This window comes from Zea mays, chromosome 1 (assembly GCF_902167145.1).
Source record: "Zea mays cultivar B73 chromosome 1, Zm-B73-REFERENCE-NAM-5.0, whole genome shotgun sequence".
NCBI classification, from domain to species: Eukaryota; Viridiplantae; Streptophyta; class Magnoliopsida; order Poales; family Poaceae; genus Zea; species Zea mays.
The window spans coordinates 290099879-290125252 of record NC_050096.1 but is presented as its reverse complement, the minus strand read 5'-3'; the positions used below and the strand labels follow the sequence as shown (position 1 = coordinate 290125252).

Sequence of the window (25374 nt, the reverse complement as noted above, 5' to 3'; positions counted from 1 at the left end):
CCCGAGGCCTCTCGGCACTGGATGATCTCCCCCAGGGGGAAGGATGACACCACAGTTACCGGATGGGACTCGAAGTAGTGTCATAGCTTCCGCCTCGTCAGGATCACAGCATACAGCAGCTTTTGAACTTGTGGGTAGCGGATCTTAGTCTCGGACAGCACTTCACTGATGAAGTAGACCGGCCTCTGAACGGGCAATGTATGCCCTTCCTCTTGCCTTTCGACCACAATCGCGGCGCTAACCACCTGAGTGGTCGCGGCGACGTAGACCAAGAGGGTTTCTCCGTCCGCCGGCGGCACCAAGACTGGCGCCTTTGTAAGGAGCGCCTTCAGGTTGCCGAGGGCTTCCTCGGCCTCAGGGGTCCAAACGAAACACTCGACCTTCCTTAAGAGGCGGTACAGAGGCAGACCTCTTTCGCCGAGGCGTGAGATGAAGCGGCTCAGGGCCGCGAGGCATCCCATGACCCTTTGTACCCCTTTTAAGTCCTTGATGGGCCCCATGCTGGTGATGGCCGCAATCTTCTCCGGGTTGGCCTCGATGCCTCGCTCAGAGACGATGAACCCTAGGAGCATGCCTCGGGGCACCCCGAAGACACACTTCTCAGGATTAAGCTTGACTCCTTTCGCCTTGAGACACCGGAATGTCACTTCAAGGTCGGAGAGGAGGTAGGGAGCCTTCCGTGTCTTGACCACGATGTCATCGACGTAGGCCTCGACTGTGCGACCGATGTGTTCGCCGAACACATGGTTCATGCACCGCTGGTACGTCGCGCCTGCATTCCTCAGGCCGAACGGCATGGTGATGTAGCAGTACATGCCGAACGGCGTGATGAAAGAAGTCGCGAGCTGGTCGGACTCTTTCATCCGGATCTGGTGATACCCCGAGTAGGCATCGAGGAAGGACAGGGTTTCGCACCCAGCAGTGGAATCCACGATTTGGTCGATGCGAGGCAGAGGGTAGGAAACCTTCGGACATGCTTTGTTGAGACCAGTGTAGTCTACACACATCCGCCATTTCCCCCCTTTCTTCCTCACAAGCACAGGGTTGGCAAGCCATTCGGGATGGAATACCTCTTTGATGAACCCTGCCGCCATTAGCTTGTGGATCTCTTCGCCAATCGCTCTGCGCTTCTCCTCGTCGAATCGGCGCAGAGGCTGCCTGACGGGTCGGGCTCCGGCCCGAATATCCAGCGAGTGCTCGGCGACATCCCTCGGTATGCCGGGCATGTCCGAGGGACTCCACGCAAAGACGTCGGCGTTTGCGCGGAGAAAGTCGACGAGCACTGCTTCCTATTTGGGGTCGAGCCCGGAACCGATCCGGATCTGCTTGGTGGTGTCGCCGCTGGGGTCGAGGGGGACGGCCTTGACCGTCTCCGCTGGCTCGAAGTTGCCGGCATGGCGCTTCAGTCTGGGACCCCCTTGGAGAGGTTCTCCAGGTCGGCGATGAGGGCCTCGGCGTACTCCACGCACTCCACGTCGCATTCGAACGCGTGTTTGTACGTGGGGCCGACGGTGATGACCCCGTTGGGGCCCGGCATCTTGAGCTTCAGGTAGGTGTAGTTGGGGACGGCCATGAACTTCGCGTAGCATGGCCTCCCTAACACGGCGTGGTAGGTTCCTCGGAACCCGACCACTTCGAACGTCAGGGTCTCCCTTCGGAAGTTGGAGGGTGTCCCGAAGCAGACTGGGAGGTCGAGTCGCCCGAGGGGCTGGACGCGCTTCCCAGGGATGATCCCGTGGAAGGGCGCAGCACCTGCTCGGACGGAGGACGGATCGACGCGCAGAAGCTTGAGGGTCTCGGCGTAGATGATGTTGAGGCAGCTGCCCCCGTCCATCAGGACCTTGGTGAGCCTGACATCGCCGACAACGGGGTCGACGACGAGCGGGTATTTCCCCGGGCTCGGCACATGGTCGGGGTGGTCGGCCCGGTCGAAAGTGATGGGCTTGTCGGACCAGTCTAGGTAGACTGGCGCCGCCACCTTCACCGAGCAGACCTCCCGGCGCTCTTGCTTGCGGTGCCGAGCCGAGGTATTCGCCGCATGCCCTCCATAGATCATGAAGCAGTCGCGGACCTCGGGGAACCCCCCTGCTGGGTGTTCTTCGTTCTTGTCGTCGTCGTGGGCCCTGCCACCCTCGGCGGGTGGCCCGGCCCTGTGGAAATGACGCCGAAGCATAACGCACTCCTCGAGGGTGTGCTTGACGGGCCCCTGATGGTAGGGGCACGGCTCCTTGAGCATCTTGTCGAAGAGGTTTGCACCTCCGGGGGGCTTCCGAGGGCTCTTATACTCGGCGGCGGCGACAAGGTCCGCGTCTGCGGCGTCGCGTTTCGATTGCGACTTCTTCTTGCCTTTCTTCTTGGCGCCGCGCGGAGCAGACGCCTCGGGAGCTTCTTCCGACGGGCGGCCCTGGGGCTGCTTGTCCTTTCGGAAGATAGCCTCGACCGCCTCCTGGCCGGAGGCGAACTTGGTGGCGATGTCCATCAGCTCGCTCGCCCTGGTGGGGGTTTTGCGACCCAGCTTGCTCACCAGGTCGCGGCAAGTGGTGCCGGCGAGGAACGCGCCGATGACATCCGAGTCGGTGATGTTGGGCAGCTCGGTGCGCTGCTTCGAGAATCGCCGGATGTAGTCCCGGAGCGACTCCCCCGGCTGTTGCCGGCAGCTTCGAAGGTCCCAGGAGTTCCCGGGGCGCACGTATGTGCCCTGGAAATTGCCAGCGAAGGCTTGGACCAAGTCGTCCCAGTTGGAAATCTGCCCCGGAGGCAGGTGCTCCAACCAGGCGCGAGCAGTGTCGGAGAGGAACATGGGGAGGTTGCGGATGACGAGGTTGTCGTCGTCCGTTCCGCCCAGTTGGCAGGCAAGGCGGTAGTCCGCGAGCCACAGTTCCGGTCTCGTTTCCCCCGAGTACTTTGTGATAGTAGTCGGGGGTCGGAACCGGGTCGGGAATGGCGCCCGTCGGATGGCTCGACTGAAGGCCTGCGGACCGGGTGGTTCGGGCGAAGGACTCCGATCCTCCCCGCTGTCGTAGCGCCCCCCACGCCTGGGGTGGTAGCCTCGGCGCACCCTTTCGTCGAGGTGAGCCCGACGGTCGCGTCGATGGTGCTCGTTGCCGAGGTGGCCCGGGGCCGCAGGCGCGGTGTTGCGCGTGCGCCCGGTGTAGACCGAGGCCTCCCGCATGAATCAGGAAGTCGCGGCATGAGGTTCCGAGGGATATCCTTGCCTCCGGGATGCAGTGCTCTCGGCCCGCCGGGCCGCAGCGCCTTCCAGGAGATTCTTGAGTTCTCCCTGTATTCGCCGCCCCTCGGCGGTTGACGGCTCCGGCATCGCGCGGATGAGCATCGCTGCGGTCGCCAGGTTCTGACCGACCCCGCTGGATGCGGGCGGCGGCCTGATCCTGACGTCGTTGGCGACGCGGTGCTGGAGACCTTGGGGCAGATGACGTATTTCTCCGGCCAGGGGTTGGCCCACCCATGCCTGTCCGGCGTCCCGACGGATCGGCTCAAGCGCCCCTGTTCCCTCGTTGAGCCTGGCCTGCGCCTCGCGGACTTGCTCGAGTTGTGGGTCGTAACCCCCCGCCGGAGCGGGGACCACAGCTAGCTCCCGTGGGATGTCGGCGCGAGGCACCGGCCTAGGGAGATCACCATCCTCCGGCATGCCAAGATGGTTGCCTTCGGTGGGATCCCCTAGCTCGATGTGGAAACATTCGCGGCTTGGGCCGCAGCTCTCGTCACCGAGGCTGCGGCTTCCGTCGGAACGGTCGGATAGACAGTAGTCACATGCGGTCATGAAGTCCCGCATGGCACTGGGGTTGCCATGTCCGGAGAAATCCCAACCGATGCTGGGATCGTCATCTTCCTCGGACCCGGAGGGCCCGTAGGTCGAGACGTCCGTCAGTCGGTCCCAAGGCGACCGCATACAGAACCTCAGTGGGGTTGCACTCGCCTCAATGAGAGCGCCCGCCAAAACGAGGTCGTTTGGCGGGTTGAGGCCGAGTCGAAATGACGCAAGATGGGAGTTAGTCGTTACCTTTTGGTCGACGTGGAGCGACGTAGTCACATCGGGGACTGGTTGCGCCGTCATCTCTGGTTCGAGGGCGACGTCCTGCAGGCTTTCCACGAGCGCGCCGGCGTCGTCTTCTTGCTCGGGGTCAGCGTGCCGCGGGGGGACGGCGCTTGCCTCCGTCTCGAACGCGAGGTCGACGTCCGGCGTGCCTTCCGTCGGGGCGTCGGGGGCGTCGATTCGCTCGACGGCCGGCGAAGCGTGGCCTCCCGTCTGGCCTTGACGGCCCCGCCTCCTCCTCCGTTGGCGGGGGAGAGAACGGAGCGAGCCCGAATGTTGCTCTTCCACCACGCGGGGTAGACGTCGTCGATTCCGCCGCCGGCGGGCGGGTTGTCGGCCGCCATTGTCGTAGTCGCGCGGCGGTGGAAGAAGTGTCATGTCGTAGCTGCCGTCGAAGGACATGAACTCAAGAGTCCCGAAACGAAGCACCGTCCCGGGCCGGAGAGGTTGCTGGAGACTGCCCATCTGGAGCTTGACGGGGAGCCGTTCGTCAGCACGCAGTAGGCCCCTACCTGGCGCGCCAACTGTCGGCGTTTCGAGACAGGGGGGTCCCTAAGCCGACGAGTGAGTGTGCTGCGTGCCCCAGCCCAGATGGGTCGAGCGCGTGGGCGAGCGCGAAGGGGGGGAGAGGCGAGGCGGCCGGAGCCGAGCGTGAGAGAGGTGGAAGTCCCGCGGCCTTCGTGTTCGTCCCGCGCCCAGGTCAGGTGCGCTTGCAGTAGGGGGGTTACAAGCGTCCACGCGGGTGAGGGAAGCGAGCGGCCCCAAGAGAGCGCCTGTCCCGTCCTCGGTCCCGCGCGGCCAACCTTCTCTGAGAAGGCCCTGGTCCTTCCTTTTATAGTCGTAAGGAGAGGATCCAGGTGTACAATGAGGGGTGTAGCAGAGTGCTACGTGTCTAGCGGAGGGAGAGCTAGCGCCCTAAGTACATGCCAATGTGGCAGCCGGAGAGATCTTGGCACCCTGCTGGCGTGATGTCGTGGCTGTCGGAGGAGCAACGGAGCTTGGTGGAAGGACAGCTGTCGGAGCGGTCGAGTCCTTGCTGACGTCCACCTGCTTCCGTAAGAGAGCTGAGAGCCGCCGCCGTCATGGAGCTTGGGAGGCGCCATCATTGCCTATCTGGCGGAGCTGGTCAGATGGGACACCGGTCTTGTTCTCTGCGACCCGAGTCGATTCGGGGTGGGATGATGATGGCGCCTCCTGTTGACGTGGCGGTCTGTGCCCTAGGCAGGGCGACGTGGGGTTTCCTCCGAAGCCGAGGTTGAGTCTGCCTTCTGTTGCCGTGGCCGAGCCCGAGCCAAGGGGTCGGTCGAGGCGGAAGTCGTTCGGCCGAGGCCAGGGCGGAGTCCGAGCCCTGGGGTCGGGCGAGGCGGAGTTTCGTCGTCTTCCGGGTCTTAGCCCGAGTCCGAGCCCTGGGGTCGGGCGGAGCGGAGTTCGCCGTCTTCCGGGTCTTAGCCCGAGTCCGAGCCCTGGGGTCGGGCGGAGCGGAGTTCGCCGTCTTCCGGGTCTTAGCCCGAGTCCGAGCCCTGGGGTCGGGCGGAGCGGAGTTCGCCGTCTTCCGGGTCTTAGCCCGAGTCCGAGCCCTGGGGTCGGGCGGAGCGGAGTTCGCCGTCTTCCGGGTCTTAGCCCGAGTCCGAGCCCTGGGGTCGGGCGGAGCGGAGTTCGCCGTCTTCCGGGTCTTAGCCCGAGTCCGAGCCCTGGGGTCGGGCGGAGCGGAGTTCGCCGTGGCGCCTTTGGCGAGGCCTGACTGCCTGTCAGACTTACTCTGTCGAGTGGCGCTGCAGTCGGAGTGGCGCAGGCGGCGCTGTCCTTCTGTCAGACTGGCCAGTGGAGCGGTGGAGTGACGGCGGTCACCTCGGCTCTGCCGGAGGCGCGTGTCAGGATAGAGGTGTCAGGCCTCCTGTGCGTTAAATGCCCCTGCGATTTGGTCAGTTGGTGTGGTGATTTAGTCAAGGTTGCTTCTGAGCGAAGCCAAGGCCTTGGGCGAGCCGGTGATGTGTCCGCCATAAAAAGGGGGCCTCGGGCGAGACGGAAGTCTCTCGAGGTCGGCTGCCTTCGGCCGAGGCTAGGCTCGGGTGAAGCGTGATCGAGTCACTCGTGTGGACTGATCCCTGACTTAATCATGTCCATCAGGCCTTTGCAGCTTTATGCTGATGGGGGTTACCAGCTGAGAATTAGGCGTCTTGAGGGTACCCCTAATTATGGTCCCCGACAACGTTGTGGCGTCCCAACGGACGAGAGTTGCACTCAACTCCTCTCAAGTGATCCAATGATCAACTTGAATACCACAGTGTTATGCTTTTTCTTTTCTTATCCCGTTCGCGAGGAATCTCCACAACTTGGAGCCTCTCGCCCTTACACTTTTGATGTTCACAAAGAATCACGGAGTAAGGAAGGGAAGCAACACACACAAATCCACAGCAAAATGCGCACACACACGGCCAAGAATCGAGCTCAAAAGACTATCTCAAAGTTCTCTCTAGAACGGAGCTCGAATCACTGCGAATGACAAACGAATGCGCAAAGACTGAGTGTGGATGATCAAGAATGCTCTAAGGTTGCTTGGTGTTTTCCTCCATGCGCCTAGGGGTCCCTTTTATAGCCCCAAGGCAGCTAGGAGCCGTTGAGAGCAAATCTGGAAGGCCTTTCTTGCCTTCTGTCGTCGGGTGCACCGGACAGTCCGGTGTACACCGGACACTGTCCGGTGCCCGATTTCCTTCCTTAAATAACGAAGCCGACCGTTGGCAGACTTGGAGCCGTTGGCACACCGGACATGTCCGGTGCACACCGGACAGTCCGGTGCCCCCTTCTAGCCGTTGGCTCGGCCACGTGTCCCGCGCAGATCGCGCGGCCGACCGTTGGCTCACCGGACAGTCCGGTGCACACCGGACAGTCCGGTGAATTATAGCCGTACGCCGTCGGGCGAATTCCCGAGAGCGGCCACTTCGCGCCGGGTCAGCCTGGCGCACCGGACACTGTCCGGTGCACCACCGGACAGTCCGGTGCTCCAGACCGAACAGCCTTTTGGCTGTACACAGCCAACTTTTCTCTTACTCGATTTCTCCTGTTTCAGGCACTTAGACACAACACATTAGTCTTCAAAACAATGTACTAAGGCTTAGAAACATACCTTTACTCTTGATTTGCACTTTGTCCATCCATAGGCATGAATTCACATTTAAGCACTTGTGTTGGCACTCAATCACCAAAACACTTAGAAATGGCCTAAGGGCACATTTCCCTTTCACCTTCACACGGGAGAAAGAACATGTTTCACCTTGCGTCCTTAACCATGACATCCTTCACACGGAAAAAGAATATATTCGTGCCGTGCGCTATGCACAACGTACGATGGCGCTATGCAGTGCACCAAACTAGTGCTTTACATGACTGGCTTTGGTCCATGGCATGGGCGTTCGGCTTTGGTCCCACACAGCAGGGTGACGGTGTTGAGCTGGGTGCAATGTCGACTGCGCTGCGTGACGTGGTCCTCGTGTCACGTGGGGTCGGGTGGCGTGGTAGAGATCTCCCTGATGGTAGCGATGATGGGGCTAGGGTTGAAGGGAGGTGGTCAGTCTTGAGAAGTACGACGCTGAGTCCGGTGATTGCTCGTGGGAGTTTAGGGAGGAGGTCTCGGATGGTGAAGGCGATGACGGGTTGCGCGTCAGCGCTCTTCTATGGTCAGCTTCTCCTCGACGACGGAGGAGGAGTCGACCTGCATGGATGACAGTTGCTGGTTCACGGGCTTCGACATGGCGTGGTGGTGCCTATAGAAACAGACCTCTAGGGGAGTGCTCAGATGAGATGTGGTTGAGACTCGAGATGAAGAGGAGTAGAGGCGGAGTGCGAGTGTCCGTCCTTCCAAAGATACTTATCAACAAATGACGGCGTGAAAGGCGGGGTTGGTTGTCGATGGCAAGCATCCTTATCCATGGCGTCCTTCGAGCGGGAGAAAGAATCTTTTTCACCTTGCATCCTTATCACGGTTTACAAAACTGTTTCATCTGCGAAAACCGCTACCCACCGGTAACGGTTTACCGACGGTAAACCGGTGGAAACCAGTAAAATCGGATGATTTGACCAATTCAAATCAATTTGAGTTCGAACTGGTTTACCAGCGAAAAACCGGTGAAACCCCGCTCTAAACTGTCGGTTAACCGCGAAACGAACTGGTCTTTGCCGTTTTTACAGAAAAAATGGAAAATTTTGACAAGATTTATTTGTAGTTTGCTCAATTCATATTGCACAATAAATATTAATTGACCCACATGAAATGTGTTCACCAAAATAACATACAACATACATATGCAACCACAAACTCCAGTTCTCATGTAACAAACAACCAGCGAACTTCACAATACTCAAATACAAGTTCTTTTACAACTCTCCAACGAGGCAACGACACATAGGTCAACTTATTTCACAATACTCACATGTTCATCTCGAGTCATAGTGATAGTACTCAGTCATGTTGGAAGGATCGTGATATTGTTCCAATCTGTCATAGTGATAGTGATAGGTTTATACAAAAGATATGAGATACATTAGCGAGAAAACAAGAACGACAAATAAATACTTATCCACAAAGTAAAAAACATACTGGTATGTGTGTTTGGTGTTTATGTATTGCATGTGCACTTCACCAAGTGTTGGACTTTTCTCTTGATCAGCAAATCTTAGTAACACATACAGAAGAACTGGAGCTAAGGGTTCTAGATTGGGTCTTGTCCAGACAGATAGTTATTAGAAGAACTGAAGTTACTTGATCTACGGATTCCATCTTGTACAGGAAATTAAATCGAAATTGACCACTAAATGCCTAAATTGGACTTGAGCTACGTGTTTCATCTTCACATATAGCATATAACATCTTCACATATAGCATATAACAGTAACTAAGACTAATATGCCTAAATTGACCACTAAATACTCAATCTTGGCATTAAATCCAGTTTCCTGGCAAAATCTGACGGTTTACCGGTCTAAAATAACGGTTTACAGGTCCAAAAAATGGTTTACCGACGATTTTCAGTTTTTATGATTTCTTTCAAATTTTTTGAATTTGGAGCCAATTTTGAAAAATCTGGTGGTTAACCGAAACCGCACCCCCGGCAGTTTCGGTAAACCGACCGGTCTACCGCTGGTTTTCACCCGTTTTGTAAACCATGATCCTTATCTATGGAGGCTTTCATGTGTAGAAGGAATCTGCTCACGTTGGCGCTACCCATGACACGCATGGTTTACAAAACCGGTGAAAACTGGCGGTAAACCGGTCGATTTACCGAAACCGTCAGGGTGCAGTTTCGGTTAACCACCGGTTTTTTTTTCAAAATTCGTTCCAAATTCAAAAAAATCGAAAAAAATCATAAAAACCAAAAACCGCCGGTAAACTGTTATTTTAGACCGGTAAACCGCCAATTTTTACCGGGAAACCAGATTTAATGCCAAGATTGAGTATTTAGTGGTCACTTTAGGCATATTAGCCTTGTTTACTGTTATATACTATATGTGAAGATGTTATATTCTATATGTGAAGATGAAACTCGTAGCTCAAGTCCAGTTTAGGCATTTATGGTCAATTTTGGTTTTATTTCCTGTCTAAGATGGAATCCATAGATCAAGTAGCTTCAGTTCTTCTAATAACTATCCGTTTGGACAAGACTCAATCTAGAACCCTTAGCTCAAGTTCTTCTGTATGTGTTCCTAAGATTTGCTGATCAGGAGAAAAGTCCAACACTTGGTGAGGCGCACATGCAATACACAAACACCAAACACACATACCAATATGCTTTTTTGCTTTGTGGATAACTATTTATTTGTCGTTCTTATTTTCTCGTTAATGTATCTCATATTTTTTTGTATAGACCTATCACTATCAATATGATGAATTGGAACAATATCAGGATCCTTCCAACATGCCTGAGTACTATCACTATGACTCGAGTTGAACATGTGCGTATTGTGAAAAAAGTCGACCTATGTGTCGTTGCCTCGTTGGAGAGTTGTAAAAGAACTTGTATTTGAGTATTGCGAAGTTCGCTGGTTGTTTGTTGCATTAGAACTAGAGTTTGTGGTTGCATATGTATGTTGTATGTTATTTTGGTGAACACATGCCGTCTGGATCAATTAATATTTACTGTGCAATGTGAATTGAGCAAACTATAAATAAATCTTGTCAAAATTTCCCATTTATTCTGTAAAAAACAGCAAAAACCGTTTCAATTCGCGGTTAACCGCGGTTTAGAGCGGCGTTTCGCCGGTTTTTCATCGGTAAATCGATTCGAATTCAAATTTATTTGGATTGATCAAACCAACCGATTTTTATCGGTTTTCACCGGTTTACCGTAGGTAAACTGTTACCGGTGGGTGGCAGTTTTCGCAGACGAAACGGTTTTGTAAACCGTGATGACACACGATGGGGCTACGCAGTGCACCAAACTGGTGCTTCACGCAACCGGCTTTGGTCCCTGGCGGGGGCGTCCAGCTTGGTCCCACACGGCAGGGTGAGGGTGTTGAGCTGGGTGTGATGCCCACCGTGGTTAATTAGAAAGAAGTTTAAGGTCCTTTTTACAAAATGGACGACGATGGAGACTAGAGAAATTAGTGTTTTAGATCATGTGCAGCAGTACACCCATATGGTTATTCAAAACTTTATTCGCAGAGTGAAATTTGAATATGGGTAAACTGGTGGACTCAGGTGGTGTTTGGTTTGCCGTTAATTTTTAGAATCTAAATAGCGCACAATACCCAAGAAAATGGAAGGTAAAGTTGATAATGAGGTTCTTTCACAAAACACATTATCCATGACATGGAAAGCAAAACATTTGGATCTATAGCAGATAAATTTGGGCTTTTTCAGCTTTTGGTCACCAAAAGCTATTGTGGACGGCTAAACGCACTAACTTTTCAGCCCGCTTCTATAAGAATCGTTTTGATAAAAAGCGTCCAAAATCAACATAAACACGGAATCAGTGGAGTCGTTGCGATATTAAGAATCCATTGCTTTCTAGACCCTAAACTATTTGGATCACTTCAAATTTTTTCGCACGTAATCTTCACGATATTCAGATTTTTGTCATATCCAAATTATCTCAAGTTCTCAGAAAAAAACTGGTAAAAAAAACTGAACCAAATATTTATCTCATCACGAGAATCTGCAGAATCTGCACAAACAAGACCTCAGTCGGATCCCCACGGGGCAAGCCCCTCTGCCGGCCCTCCTCCGCATCCCACTCTCGCCGGCCGCCGCAGCCAAGGCAAGAGGACGCCTCCCCACACCCGATCTCCCCTCCCACCTCCGATCGCTACGAAAAGCCCACGCCCGCCTCGTCCCTCCGGCCCTCCCCTCCGCACGCCTCGCTTGCCGCGCTATTTCAAATCCCGCTCGAACCCTAGTAACTACCTACCCCGCATGGTCGATCGTGCCGCCGCGCGGGCACAGGCGGTGAGCTCCGACCCGCCGCCGCCTGCACTGCTGGAGCCCGACCCGCGGCTCAGCCAGCCCGGGGCCGCTGATGGGCAAGAGGTCGCTTCGGCGGGTGCGACCGCGGGTCCGCCTTCCCTGCCCCAGGCCAGCGACGCTGAGGAAGACGCTCTTGCCTCGCCAGCGGGGCAGCCGGGCGAGCGGTGCAGAGCGATGATGGAGGTGGTGGCCAAAGACGGGGCGTGGAAGGTGACCAAGCTGGTGGTGGAGCACTGCCACGAGCTGCAGGTCGCCCCCGGACATGTCGCGGTGACCGTGCCAGCGTTGGGGATGGAATTCGACTCCGTAGACGACGCCAAGGGGTTCTACTATGGCTACGGCGAGCAGGTGGGCTTCAAGGCGCGCATGGGCTCCAACCGCCGCTCAGTGGGCGACGGCGAGAAGATCCTGCAGCGGTTCCTCTGCTGGAAAGGCAATTACGCGAATAGGAGTAGATGTAAGGATTCGGATGCAGGGAAGGAAACCGATGAGGTGCTGGAGGGTTTGTCTGCTGCTGCGGGGAAGAGGAAGAGGGAACCTTATAAGACAAGGAGCCGCAATCCTGGTAGGAGTACAGAGGTGATTGAAGTGGAGAAAGGTGTTGGGTTGGGTGGTGCTGGGAATGGGCTAGAGCTGGATAATGGGAGGCGTTCCAGGAGGGGTAGGAGTAAAAAGGCTGAGGTAGAGCATGGTGAGGATTCTGTTGTTGGGTTCGAGGCGGAGGAGGTGGCTAAAGCTGTTTCTGATGCTGACGAGGAAGAGGATGAAGGGGACGAGGATCAGGAAGCAGCGGAACAGGAGGTCGAGGTGGAAGTGAAGGAACAGAGAGCGAGAGGGAGGCCGAGGAAGGCTGTTATGGAAGACAATGCCCTTCAGGCACGCGTCTTGAGGGAGCTTGGTGTGAGGGCATTGCAGTACAATAACGAGGAGAGAAAGAAGATACTCAATAAGTACCGCTCTAAACGGCAGAGCAGATCAGTGTCGAGCAGGCCTACCAAGGTAAACAACTTAGATTTGTTATCAGATGTCATGAGCATACTATAAATTGTGAATTTGTGATAACGTATACTGTAGATTAAAATGTATGCAAGCATTGTGAAAACTGATGAAATTGTAATAGCTGGCACATTGATATTTGTGATGCTACTTTTTTTATCTTCTGATTTGAATCAAAAAGAGAAATTAAATAACAAAATATCTTTCATTGTTAACAACAGAGGTTTATATGCTTATATAAAAAGGGCAGACCTAGTGCCCAAGGCTCTCACACGAGTGGGGTCTGGGGAAGGGATAAACCGAGCCAAGTCTTTCCCCGCAAATGCAGAGAGGCTGCTTTGAACCTGTGACCCGGTGACTCATTGAACCAGCTCTCACTAGTGCACCAGGCCTACCCTTCTAGGTTTATATGCTTATACAAAAAGCAATATGCATGTTATATAACTTTCCAATATTTAAGACGATATATAACTGTCTGATAGCACTGCCATTGCATAATGCGCAGAGTCTCCAAGATGATTTAAGTGTAGATTTCCCTTTTCTTCTTTCCTCTCCCTCTGTGTGTGTTGGGGGGGGGGGGGGGGGGGGGGGGAGTGGGGGATCAGGTGTCTCTTTGAGTCCTCATAGTTATCTATTTGTAAGCTTGGCAATGGCATGCCAGCATGGAAATGCTTGTTTTCTTCCTTTCACTGCTTAAGACTACTGTGTGGAAGTCAGGAATGCCACATGTCTAGGAATAGGGATGAAACAACTCTAAATTTTTATTGTATCTCTTGAATTGTTTTAGAAAAATCAGCATTGACATGTAAGGATCTATCAGAAACTTCAAAGTCTTGAAGAGACATACTAATATAGTTGGCACACTCTTTTCTCTACAAGCACTTACTCCCATATGGTGTGGCGTACTCTTGTCCTTCTAGATATCTTCAAGACAAGCTTTGGCTGAAAGGCGTAAGCGTGGCAATGGAGGTAGATTTCTGTCAAGTGAAGAACAGCCGGTAACTTCCTGACCACGTTGCCTATTTTTAATGCTTTGCGTTGTTGCTATAACATTGGTTACATGCTTTATTGATCCATTAAACAAAGTGAGTAACACAAACTTTATGACTCATGATATTCATGCAAGGAAATAATGATGAATGAACGCATTGTATATTGTTTTTGTGGCATAAAATATGTACATGTACTGTTACATCATTTGCATACACAATTCATTTCTACAGAAAATGGTGTTATCTTCATGGCCCTTTGCATGCTTTTAATTTTTGTTGTGCTTTTAGTGTTGTGTGTAAAAAACATGTATCTTGTAAGCTGTAACTCTTCTTGTTGGGCCTTTTCTTACTTACTAAATATGAATTCTGGAGAGTTACTTCTTACTGGTTATGCTACTGTGGCTGTAGGCTCACATATTTGTAATCCATTAACTTAACCTGCCAGGTCTTTGTTATTGTGTTATTTGATGAATTGGTTGAAATTCTTTCAATCGGTAGGCACTAACTTGCTTCCCTTTTATTCGTTACGGTTTCCACTTTTCATTGCAAATGGACAATTTGCATATGGCAATTATCTTGTTATTCTTATGTTCTCTTACTCTTGTGCTCTGCAACCTTCACAGCTGCCTTCAGAAAGGCGTTCCAAACGTCTTAAGAAGCAAAATCTCAAAATGCAGAAGGTAAGATCCAGTAGGGATGTATAGACTTATTTTGTTTGAGGAAGAAGTGGCGATGGATCATCTGATCCTAACTCCGTTCTACCAACTTGGTTGCTATCGCATGCGTCGATCTATCACCATCTTATCCCTCACAAGCACATGACTAGTGTACTTGAAGGTGATCCTACAAAAATTCATGGGAGGATCCCATGGTAGACTATCGTATCAAGGATGGATTAATTCCTTGAACTAAGCATCCCATTAGCTGTGTAACTTTCTTTTAGAAAAATAATCTACAACTGCTGCATAGGAGATGCCTCTTGAGTTTGCAGTGTCTAAATTTTGTGTAGTAACAGAAAGGTACTCCATCCGTTCCAAATTGTAAGACGTTCTGGCTTTTGTAGATACATAGTTTTTTAATATGTATATAGACATAATGTATATCTAAGTGCGCAGCAAAAGCCATGTACCTAGAAAAGCTAGAACGACTTATAATTTGGAATGGAGTAGAAATGTAGAATAATAATTTTTAAGTAACACAACCTATGAACAGCTGCAAACATATATATATATATATATATATATATATATATATATAGTATCCAATTCAATGCTCAGGATCTCCCCTTGTCCAGGCTGAGAGCAAAGAAGACGAAACAATGGAAGCAGAACCAGATCCAGAAATTGATGTAGTCCCTGGACCTGGGGGAGAACCAAAGGTTGGGATGGTTTTTCTGAATGAGGATAAGGCATATGAATTCTATGCCAACTATGCTGAAACTGCAGGGTTCAGTGTCCGAAAAGGCTGGTTGGACAAAACAGCAAAGAATGTTACAAAATCTCGAGCATATGTTTGTTCCAAGGAGGGATTTCGTCCAAGAAGTGCTTCTATCGAATCAAAGAAACCAAGCCTAGAAGCAAGAACTGGTTGCCAGGCACACATGACTATTAAGATTACAGCAAGCACAAAATATGTAGTGACTGAGTTTGTGGCCGATCATAATCATGATCTTGAAACTCCCTTGGTTGACATTCAGATTTTGAAGTCAGAAAAGTTATTAGCAAAGGTACAACAGCCTCCTGATCCACCAAAAGTTGTTCTGATACCAAATGAGTATAAAAATTACACAAGGACAAAACGTACAAAAAATATGCAATTAGGTGATACCCAGGCCATCTGTGAATATTTGCAAAGGATGAAAGGCGAGAATCCTTCTTTCTTTTATGCCATTCAAGTAGATGAAGATGATATGTTTACAAATGTGTTTTGGGCTGATGCTAAATCAATAATGGATTATAACTACTTTGGTGATGTAGTGTGTGTTGACACAAGATATTGCACAAGTGACTATGGGAGACCTCTACTATTATTTACTGGTGTTAACCATCACAATCAGCTGATAATATTTGGTTCAGCGTTGATTTATGATGACTCAGCACAATCCTTTAGATGGTTGTTTGAGACCTTCAAATCTGCTATGAGTGGAAAACAACCAAAAACAGTTTTGACTGACCAGTCTGCTGCACTTAGCGATGCAGTTTCTTCTTGGCCTGGAACCATCCACCGCTTCTCACTACTGCATTTGTATCTGAATGCTACTAAGATAAGCAGGGATACCTTACAAGGCTTGGAGACTTTTGCATCAGATTTTAGTAGGTGGCTGTATGAATATGAGGAGGACAACTTCTATTCAAGCTGGGAAATCCTTTCAGAGAAATACAATATAAAGGATAATGAGTGGTTCTGTAAATTGTATGAGGATAGAGAAAGATGGGCTTTGCCTTATGGGCGTGACACATTCTGTGCTGATATTGCAACCACACTAAGAAGGGATAACACAAATACAATCCTCACAGATCTAATTAAACCAGAAATAGATCTTCAGAACTTCTTCAACAATTATGATAAGTTTTTGGAGGAGAAACGCCTAGCTGAGCAACAAGCTGACTACCTTGGGGCTCAAATAACGCAAAGGGTAGCACCACTGCATCTGCTTTGGCAAGCTGCCAATTTATATACTCCAACACTTTTTGAGATGTTCAGAATGGAATATGAACAGATCTCAAAGTGTGTGGTCTATAGTTGTGGTGAGATTGGACCAATATCTGAGTACCAGGTCACTGTCAAAGACAGGCCTCAGGGTCAATTTGTTAGATTTGATTCAACAGAATGTATGGTTGTTTGTAGTTGTAAGAAGTTTGAATTCATGGGTCTTCTTTGTTGCCATGTATTGAAAATTCTTGATCTCAGAAATATTAAAGAACTTCCACGACACTATATCCTGAAAAGATGGAGAAAAGACGCTCAGAGTGAATCTCCAGAGAACTATGGTTTTGCTGCCATAGATGAAGATCCTAAGTTTTCATTGTCAAAACGGTACAACGCATTATACCGGAATTTGTATAAAATTGCAGCAAAAGCTTCAGAAAGCGTTGAAGCTTATGCATTCCTGGAGAACCAATATGAACAGCTTGTTGAACAAGTGGAAGTACTTTTGCAAGCAAAGTTGCATGATAAATCTTCCTTAAGTACCGTCCTGAAAGGCAATCAGCCAAATATGCTTAATAGTGAGGTCAACAGCAGTGAACATCGCAGAGCAACTGGTAAGAAAATTAAAAATGTAGAGGTGCGCCGTCAGCAACAAAGTCTTGATCCAAACAAAAAGAAGAAGGGTAGACAAGGTTTGTTCATTACCTGCACCACTCTAGTATTCGATTCTATATGATAAGTGTGCATTATCTGATTAACCTGTTGCAGTTCTGCTGGAACCTGAGATTGAAATTCCACTCAGGGTTGAACCTCCCACGGTATCAAATGATATCCAAAATCATTTAAGAACAACAAATCAGTTTCTTGCACCAAGCCATATGATGCAGGTAAATTTGGTATCCTTTCTGCTATTTTTTCATATCTATCAAGGAACAGACGTGACGTGTATTATACTTGTGCAACTGTAGGCACCTTATGTTGCACAGCAGTTTGGTCTTGGTTCTTTACAAGGATTCCCAGGCATGTCACCATTTGGGCAGGTAACTTGGATATCATGACTTGTTGAAGCAAAATAAAATTATACTCTTTTTTCCTCATGGGCTGCAATTTAACATGTCGTTAGATTCAAGAACCAACACCTCTTCAGCAGCCCCATTTACAACCACCATCGTTTCATAGTGGTCCTCAAATTACACAGGTAATTACTGTTGAAACCACCATCGTTTCATAGTGGTTCTCAAATTACACAGGTAATTACTGTTGAATGCTACTCCATGTCTGAGAACTGAGAACCCTATGCTTCTGCTAATTAACATGTTTCTCAGCATTGATAATTTATTGATTTAAGTGGTGCTCCACGTTCCCCTTTAGCATTGTGCCATTGTATATAGGGAGACCTGCATTTGGATGTCACTGAAATTACTGAGATCAGTAAAATATGACATGAACTTATTAAATACGAGTTACTTATAACAAGTGGATTGCTCTACTGGATTTTCTAGCAAGTCAAATCTTTCTTATTGCAGGCTCCACCTCCAGACATTCAATCACTACAGTTTCTTAGCAGCAATCCTCAGCTTGGCCACCAGACCACGGATCAAGGCCAGTACACCATTCCAGTCTGGGATTTCCTGTGACATACAGTATCCTCCTGTTTGGTTGCTAGCAGCTTGGTGCCTGACTCGCCCAGCATCAGTTGAAACTAACGATTCTTACTTCCTCACGCATCTCCACGCATGCAAGTCAACGAGGGTAAAAAAGCCTAGCTTGCACCTGCGCGCACATGCGTCCACTATATTTTTACTTCCCCAAGCACGTGCCTGGGCGCGGTCAACGCATGCACGGGGCCAGGCGCGGGAGCAGAGCCAACCAATCATGCAGTATGTGATGTATGGCGAAGTAGCAATGTAGTTGTAAATTATGTAATGACACTGCCCCTCCCCGAAGGGTTAATGTCAATGAAATCCTTTAGCATGGTGCATTGGATTAGATTTTGGAACTGAATGCAATTCTAATGCACACGTTAAAGCCAACCGGGAATGGGGACTGTTTGTTCCAGGCAAGGTGGCATGGTTGGGCACAGTTATCATACAATACAATATGGGCCTGTTTGTTTCCTTTTATTTTGAGGAATTAGAATCTTACTATTGGAATAGACTATTTTTTAGAATGTGATATTCCACCACTTTCCAAAGTTATCATATAAGCATATCTCAAATTCATAGGGTGAGAGATGGAAATTGATTCTATAGATTTACATGCTATTTTTCCGATGTATAACTTATAGTACACTCTTCTACTTGCTTCGTTATAACATGAATGTAGTATACAACTATCTCTGTCATATGATTTAAGATAATATACAAATATATTACATATATAAATATATAAACTTAATTAATTTTGTTTAAATTATAATTATTAAAATGGAATTCAATTCCAACGAAACAAACGGGGCCTATGAGTATTTGCCCATTTGGGCGTGGTAAATGGGCCACCTCTTAGGTCTAGTTTGGAAACTTAAATCCCCATTGGGATTTCTGAGGATCGAAAGAAAATTAAGCTCCAGAGAGGATTTAAGTTGCCAAACTAGCCCTTAGTGAGATTCTATGATGTAAAAGAAGAAAAAAAAACTAGACTGAACTGGAATTAAGAAAGGGTGTTTGAAGTCAGCTCCACTCGATGAAAATGGAAAAATTGTGTACGGTGAAGTGTCATTATTTAGGTGTTCAGTAGGGCTTTAGATTTTTTTTATGAAGGTATTGCTGCATAGGTTGCACCGTAGCCTGATTTCCCATACTGATGTCCATATTCAGAACAAATGTTCTTGAGTTCATCAAAGTGGAGGATATCATCTGTGTGCTTCCAGTCTTAAGGGAGCTTCATGTATTTATCATTGAAGGCCTGACTTATGGCCAGCCTAATCTGGTCCCAATCAAAAGAACTTTACCATGACCAAGGCAGTTGTGAGTATATAGTGGCTAAACTTTGAATTTATTTCAAAGATGTGCATCTATGTTTGATATTAGCATATTGCACCTGAAACAGGAACCATGAGTTTAACTTACCTTTGCTTGGCTAAATTAATGTGGGCTAATGCCATTAATTTACCTGAAGTTGTAGAAGGGCGGGTCTGATGCAGCGGTAGAACCTACCGTCTGTAACGGAAGGTCCTAGGTTCGAGCCCCAGCTTCTACATGTTATGCGGGTAAGGTTTGATGCTTAAAAATACTCTTTCCCAGACCACACACAGTGCGGGAAGCCTATGGCACTGGGTACACCTTACTTGGATAAGGGTGTGTTTGGTTTGGCTTTTGGCTTTGGCTTTTGCCCCCTGAAAGCCAAACCAAAGGAATGGATCCTTCTCATAGTGGAAAACTGAAAGCACCTCTGGATCTGCTTTTAGTGGCTTTCGGATGGAACTGTGAAAACATATATCGAAGAACTTTTAATGGCTTTTAGTTGTTTCCACCAAACGGTTTTTAGCTTTTTAACAGCTCATAGACCACAACAACTTTTTACATAGCTCACAGCCCACAACAACTTTTTTCAAAGCCATAGCCCAACCAAACAGACCCTAAATTAATGGCATTAGCCCACATGATGGAAGCAATCAGGTTTTTTCTCTAGCTTGCAAGGCTCTATCAAGAGCACATTAAAATCAAGCAGGCAGACATCCTTGTTAGCCCTTGTTCGGTACAAGAGATAAAATCCCTAATGAGTTATGGATAGAATCTATACCTTTTATAGTTTAAAAAATTTCCAAACTCTTGGGTTATAATCTATGATGGGTTTAACCGAATAAAAAAATGAGTAGGCTTGGATTATTTTGGGACATGGGTTTAATTCTAATTCATACTAATCCAGAGCTGGATTGATGTAAACGAACAAGTCCTTATAGAGTTCTTTAGATACCCAACATTGTGCAACTCCTGCTCTTCGTATGGCACTGAGAATATCCATATTGATGTAGGGGGTGTTTGAATGCTATAGATGTAATAGTTAGTTGCTAAAATTAGCTGAAAACATCCAAACAGTCTAGTTAATAGTTCAGCTATCAGCTACTTTCAGCAAATTAGCTAATAGTTAGCTAGCTATTTGCTAGCTAGCTAATTCCACTAGCAATTTTTAACCAACTAATTATTAGCTCTAGTGTATTCAAACACCCCCGTAATCATTGAGACCTCTTGCTGCAGTCTTCAACAGCGCCAATAGCATAATTGCCTAAATCCATGCGAGCAAGATCTTCGATTTTACCTTATGGACAGGGAAAAATCAAATTTTCACATCAGGTAATCCAGAAGTGTTGATTAAATGCTTAGTTTTGCACACTTTTTCTATACTTCTAAACTTCAATACCATTGGAGTTTTGCTGTGTCGAGTGCATGAATTGAATATCAATACCTTGATACCCTAAAACTTATGTCAGTTTAAGCCTAAAGGACTTCTTTTACAATGAAGGTTTTCAATAGCTTTGCCTATTGTTTTAAAACTATGATTGAAAATGTTTGATCATTTGACAGTACAACTTATGCTAGTGAGAACCATTATTTGGCAAAAACTCTTGATATGCATCTATGTAGTTCCCTTTAAATTATCTGGAGTTACTGTTCATATCCATGGGTACTTTGTTTGAAAGAGAAAGGTGAAGACTGAAAGAGTTCAATGATAGGTTTGAGTAAATTGATGGAGGGGTTGTTCAGTACATTTATGATGGAGTCTGCAGCGATATAAACATATCTCTTTTTGGACAACTGAGATTTGAAGAAAGGGTCACAATTTCATGTGGAATAACCGAAGAAAGTTTCCTTATGGAGTGGTAACATTTAGGGTCTGTTTGGTTCAGCTATAAATTTCTAAAAATTTAGGGTCTGTTTGGATGAGTTGTAGATTTCTAGAAATCTTATTCTAGTTGTGAGATGCGGGAAAGCTGTTGCGAGCTGACGGTTATAAGAAAACCTAAAATATATTTGGTTAAAACAACTATCAATTATAATTGTGTAAGAGTATGATAACTTAGTAACATGGATGACATAATCTAGAAAATCTGGATAGGAGGTGGTTCTAAATTGAACATTAAGAATCTGTAGATTTTTAGAAATCTATTCTACTGTTGTACATGTTTGGTTGAGCTTCCAATTTTTTTGGCAGCGAATCTGGTTCATAATGGTGAACCAAACACATCCTTAGCTTGTCCTTGATTGTTTGCTCACCTAGTAACAGTGAGGTTTGAATCAGGTAGCAAGACTTTTAGCTTGTGACAGAACAATTTATCCACTGCCACCTTCAAGTATTAAGAAATGGAAAGTTATAGAGCATGTTTGGTTGTATATCTAAGGTGCTAAAAATTGTCATATATTTTATGCCACAATGTCTATGGTTTTACGCTCAAATTCTTTGTCACATATTGGCAATGCCTAAGAAAATATTGGTACACTTTTACAAGTCATTGACGAGTGAAACATACACATCTAGAGAAATTTTATTGCCATAGTTGTGGCTACAAAACAAACACATGCCTAGGCCGGTCAAACCTGCCTATCCTTACATGGCAAACTGTGGGGCATGAACAGACCATGGCATTGCTAGTAATTTACAAATAACCATGTTGTTGTGCATGGCCCCGAACTGATCTATCTCAGGGGCCAAAGTGGTCTGCACTTGATAACCTATAAGCTGATTGTAACCGATAAGTTTTTGCATTGATGACGTTTCTAATAATTACTAAAATCCACAAGATATAGAACCTTGAGCTGGACAGAGTGGAATTAGTCAGCATAGTGGGAGTGCGAAGATCCAGACAATTTGTCCAAGAGAAGGCATCAACACTTCTAATATCATTTAAAGAACCTTGCAGCAAAATCAGTAGTTCGTTAAGAAATTTGTTTTCCCTAATGTCATTTAAAGCTCTTTTTCAAAAGCCCATGTCAACCCGTATTAACACACAAGCTAAACACTAAGTGAAATTACAGTCACCGCACTAGAAAGTCATGCCAAGTAAATAATTGCAACACAACACCACCACATTCGTGTTTGTAGACCTTCAATGGTCTAACACTAATAACAAAGTTGCTATTTTATTTCCAGATGTTACTTTGAGAACATACATTGTTCGCTGTAGAACTACAAGTTTTAATTTTGCCTGAAAATCTCTAGTTTTGCAAGAACCGATGGTTCTAGTATTGCAGCAATCAATGTTATATATGTCCAAAAGGTTGTAGTTCCAAAGTAATTGTGTAAATTTTGTAGGTTTTTTAAATTTACATGGATAAAAAAACTTCTATTCTGACAACAAAGCATACCGTGGAATGGAAAGCCTGCATTCTCATGAACAGATATCTAGAAATTAATCCACACTAGTAACTGGCGCGCGCCTTGCGCGCGCATGTAAGTATTGTAATATTTATTATAATAATATTATAAAAATACTCTTTTTAGAGAAAATGAATGAATAAAGAAAGATGGTAAATTACCTGGCATATGTTGTCGATTGACAGGAACAAAAAGCTATCTGATTTTAGGTTGTAACGGTTAAGAATTGGTAATAGATAGTTTATCAACATTTGAGATATATACATAGATGCATAGGCACAAAAGATTGTCTGATGCATAGGCACACATGGGAATACCGCGGAACCACCTGCTACGTCGACCGTCGGATGCTGCGGGCGAGCATGTTAGAATGAATTTGTTCCATTTTTGCACCAGCGGATAGTATAAAGCACAAATAAGAAGCCATTTTTAACTAAAATTTGCAGGGACAGAACGATTTTTTATTAAAATGAACAAATGGTGCAGAAAAAAGGACAGTATTCAGTAACAGAGTAACATCTATTTCTATGCCTAGCCAATTGATCCACTTACGGTTGATGTTGTTTAGCGCCTATATGAATACAGTTGGATAAGGTAGATGAATACACACTGGTGTACGTTGGATATACCATCGATCAAACCTCCATCGATCAAACAAACCTCCATCGATCAAACCTCCATCGATCGCAGAGTCTGGAGTTGAAGACAGGACATACTCATCCGTCTGTCGCCCCAATTTGCAGTGCGCGAAAACACAGGAGCAACCCGCCCACTCGCCACCACCGCCCGCGCGCACGGCGACACCTGCTGCAACAGGCGAGTACCATATGGCGTCGCTCGTGCTAATGTGTGTCGCAGCCATGGTTGGAAAAATAATAAGCCTGCACCCCTTCGTCTCTTCCCCCACAATTTGCCCCCTGCAATTTGGAATGGAGTTTCTGGGGTTGCAGCCGGCTGAGGCACGTCAAGGATTTGGCACACCAGGAAGAGGTGAATCGGGTGCTTGCTAGAAGAGTCCAGGGCATGTGGATTCCAGAGAAATCATGTGTACAATTAAAAAAAGGAAGGTGAGGAGTCCGCGTCGGAGAAGACTGGTTGAATAGAGAGGAACACGTTACACGTGGACGACAGGATATATCACAGGTATGCAATCAAACGGTTTGAGAAAAATGACCGACGTGGCGTAGCTAGATTTGGAGCGTCGGGGCCTGCTTTAATATATAGAAATTGCACATAGATGCAGGTGATTCCTAGTCCAAGAAAGCAAGCGCACGCAAGGAGTGAGACAAAGAGTGGTGCGCATTACTGCACCGTTGGATTTCTGAGCCGTCGAAGGGGATCCTTCCGCGCTAGGGGTCGTTGGGGGTGTCGAAAGTGCATGGCCGGAGGAACTGGATGCACTTCAGCATGACAATGGGCAGCTTCTACTTCTCTCGCCACAGCCATGTCGACGGGTTGACATCAGCATGGATGGTGTGCTGCCCTCGCGGAGGCGGCTTCTGTGGCCTACAACCGTGGGGTGGCGCTGGAGGTCACCGCCTTCGGCGAGCAGCTCCCGTGAGTAGTCCTTAGGCCCTATTAATTTATGCCAGAATTCACCCTAAAATAGTTTTAGCTAATCAAATCTTATATAAATTAGATAGGCAATCTGGCTAGTAATAGTTTCGAGTGGCCAATCCCTATGAACTGAACAGACCCTTAGATGAATTGCTTCAAGTCCCTTAGCTTGGGTTTTGTGGATCTTGATTGGGACTCTTGTGGAGAGATAGATGTTTTCAATCTCAATTAAATGATGATCTATACCACCCCTCTTATCGTCCATAAGAGTGGTAGTGTTATATGTATATGCATCCTATTGCCCTACCTATCATAGGCCAATAGCCCATGTCCTGTCACTGGATTGCGATCGCGTATCTTGCTATAGGCGTGCGCTAAAGTGATAATTTAGATGAGTTATGCATATGTTAGTATGCCCTTAGCATATTAACGATTTCTTGTACCTTGTATTATAAGCATGAACCCCTGTCCCTCACTAGCAATAAGGATTCTCTCAATGCTATGATAGGCAGAATCTCCTGTCTCAAAGTCTCTATATACAAAAGCATCAATTTTCTGCACCACTTTCTATGGTTTCCACCGTCGTCGTTCTCTCCCATATTTAAATGGTAAAAGGCTAAAATTATATACACAAATAGGGATTCAAACATTGGATTTTTGTTCTAAATCCACATTCACATCCATCTAGCCAACAAAACACACGTCTTTATATTTTATACTATATACTTATAAATGAAAACTGTAGCAACATATAAACACTTTTCTAGTGGTGATATAAATTAAACTATGCTCACATAGTAGCTCCAGGTACACTTGCCCTCTATGCGCGTATTAGAGCAAAGGAGTGCACATAATATCACATTCAATGCATGTGATGTCGTAGTTATCCCTTCATAAGGCTACTGCCTGACCATCTTCCAACGTAGGCAAGATATCCTACAGTTAGGGATGGTAATGGGCTCTAGATTTTATACTATAAACTTTAAGGATCAAATCGAATTAGGATCATACCTATTACTATTTATTTTTGAACTAAAATTATTTAATAGCCCTAACTTTTTGTGAAGGAGCATCTAGATCGTGATCCATTACCATCTCTAACTACAGCCTTAGCCTCCATGACCGGCTAGCTAGCCTTGGTTGATTGCTTGCCGGTAGTGGCCCTTATAATTTATTGTATTTTCATGTACAACATGTGTGCACCATGGTAATATTTGTATTTTTTCTAATACTATGTTCATATGGTTGCATGACGGGGAGTTGGGGACGGAGAACGAGAATTCCCGTTGCCATCCCTGGTCACGGTCAGCGTCAGCCTGGGTTCCGCCAAACCCACCAGGTCACCACCCGCTGCAGCA

General features: G+C 47.4%; 1 protein-coding gene across 2 annotated transcripts; it reads left to right on the top strand.

Annotated features, from left to right (window-relative positions):
• Nucleotides 1-11179: 11179 nt before the first annotated feature.
• On the top strand, nt 11180-18319 carry LOC103644106 (protein FAR1-RELATED SEQUENCE 4). Of its 2 annotated transcripts, XM_008667295.3 has the most exons (8): nt 11180-12509; nt 13427-13504; nt 14122-14178; nt 14793-16839; nt 16916-17034; nt 17116-17187; nt 17271-17345; nt 17674-18319. In XM_008667295.3, the coding sequence occupies exons 1-8, from the start codon at nt 11460-11462 to the stop codon at nt 17782-17784; spliced, it is 3609 nt and encodes a 1202-aa protein (XP_008665517.1). In that variant the 5' UTR covers nt 11180-11459; the 3' UTR covers nt 17785-18319. The 2 variants fall into 2 exon arrangements, with proteins under 2 accessions (XP_008665517.1, XP_008665518.1); XM_008667296.3 differs by lacking the exon at nt 14122-14178 and having other exon boundaries at nt 11216-12509.
• The last annotated feature ends 7055 nt before the right edge of the window (nt 18320-25374 follow it).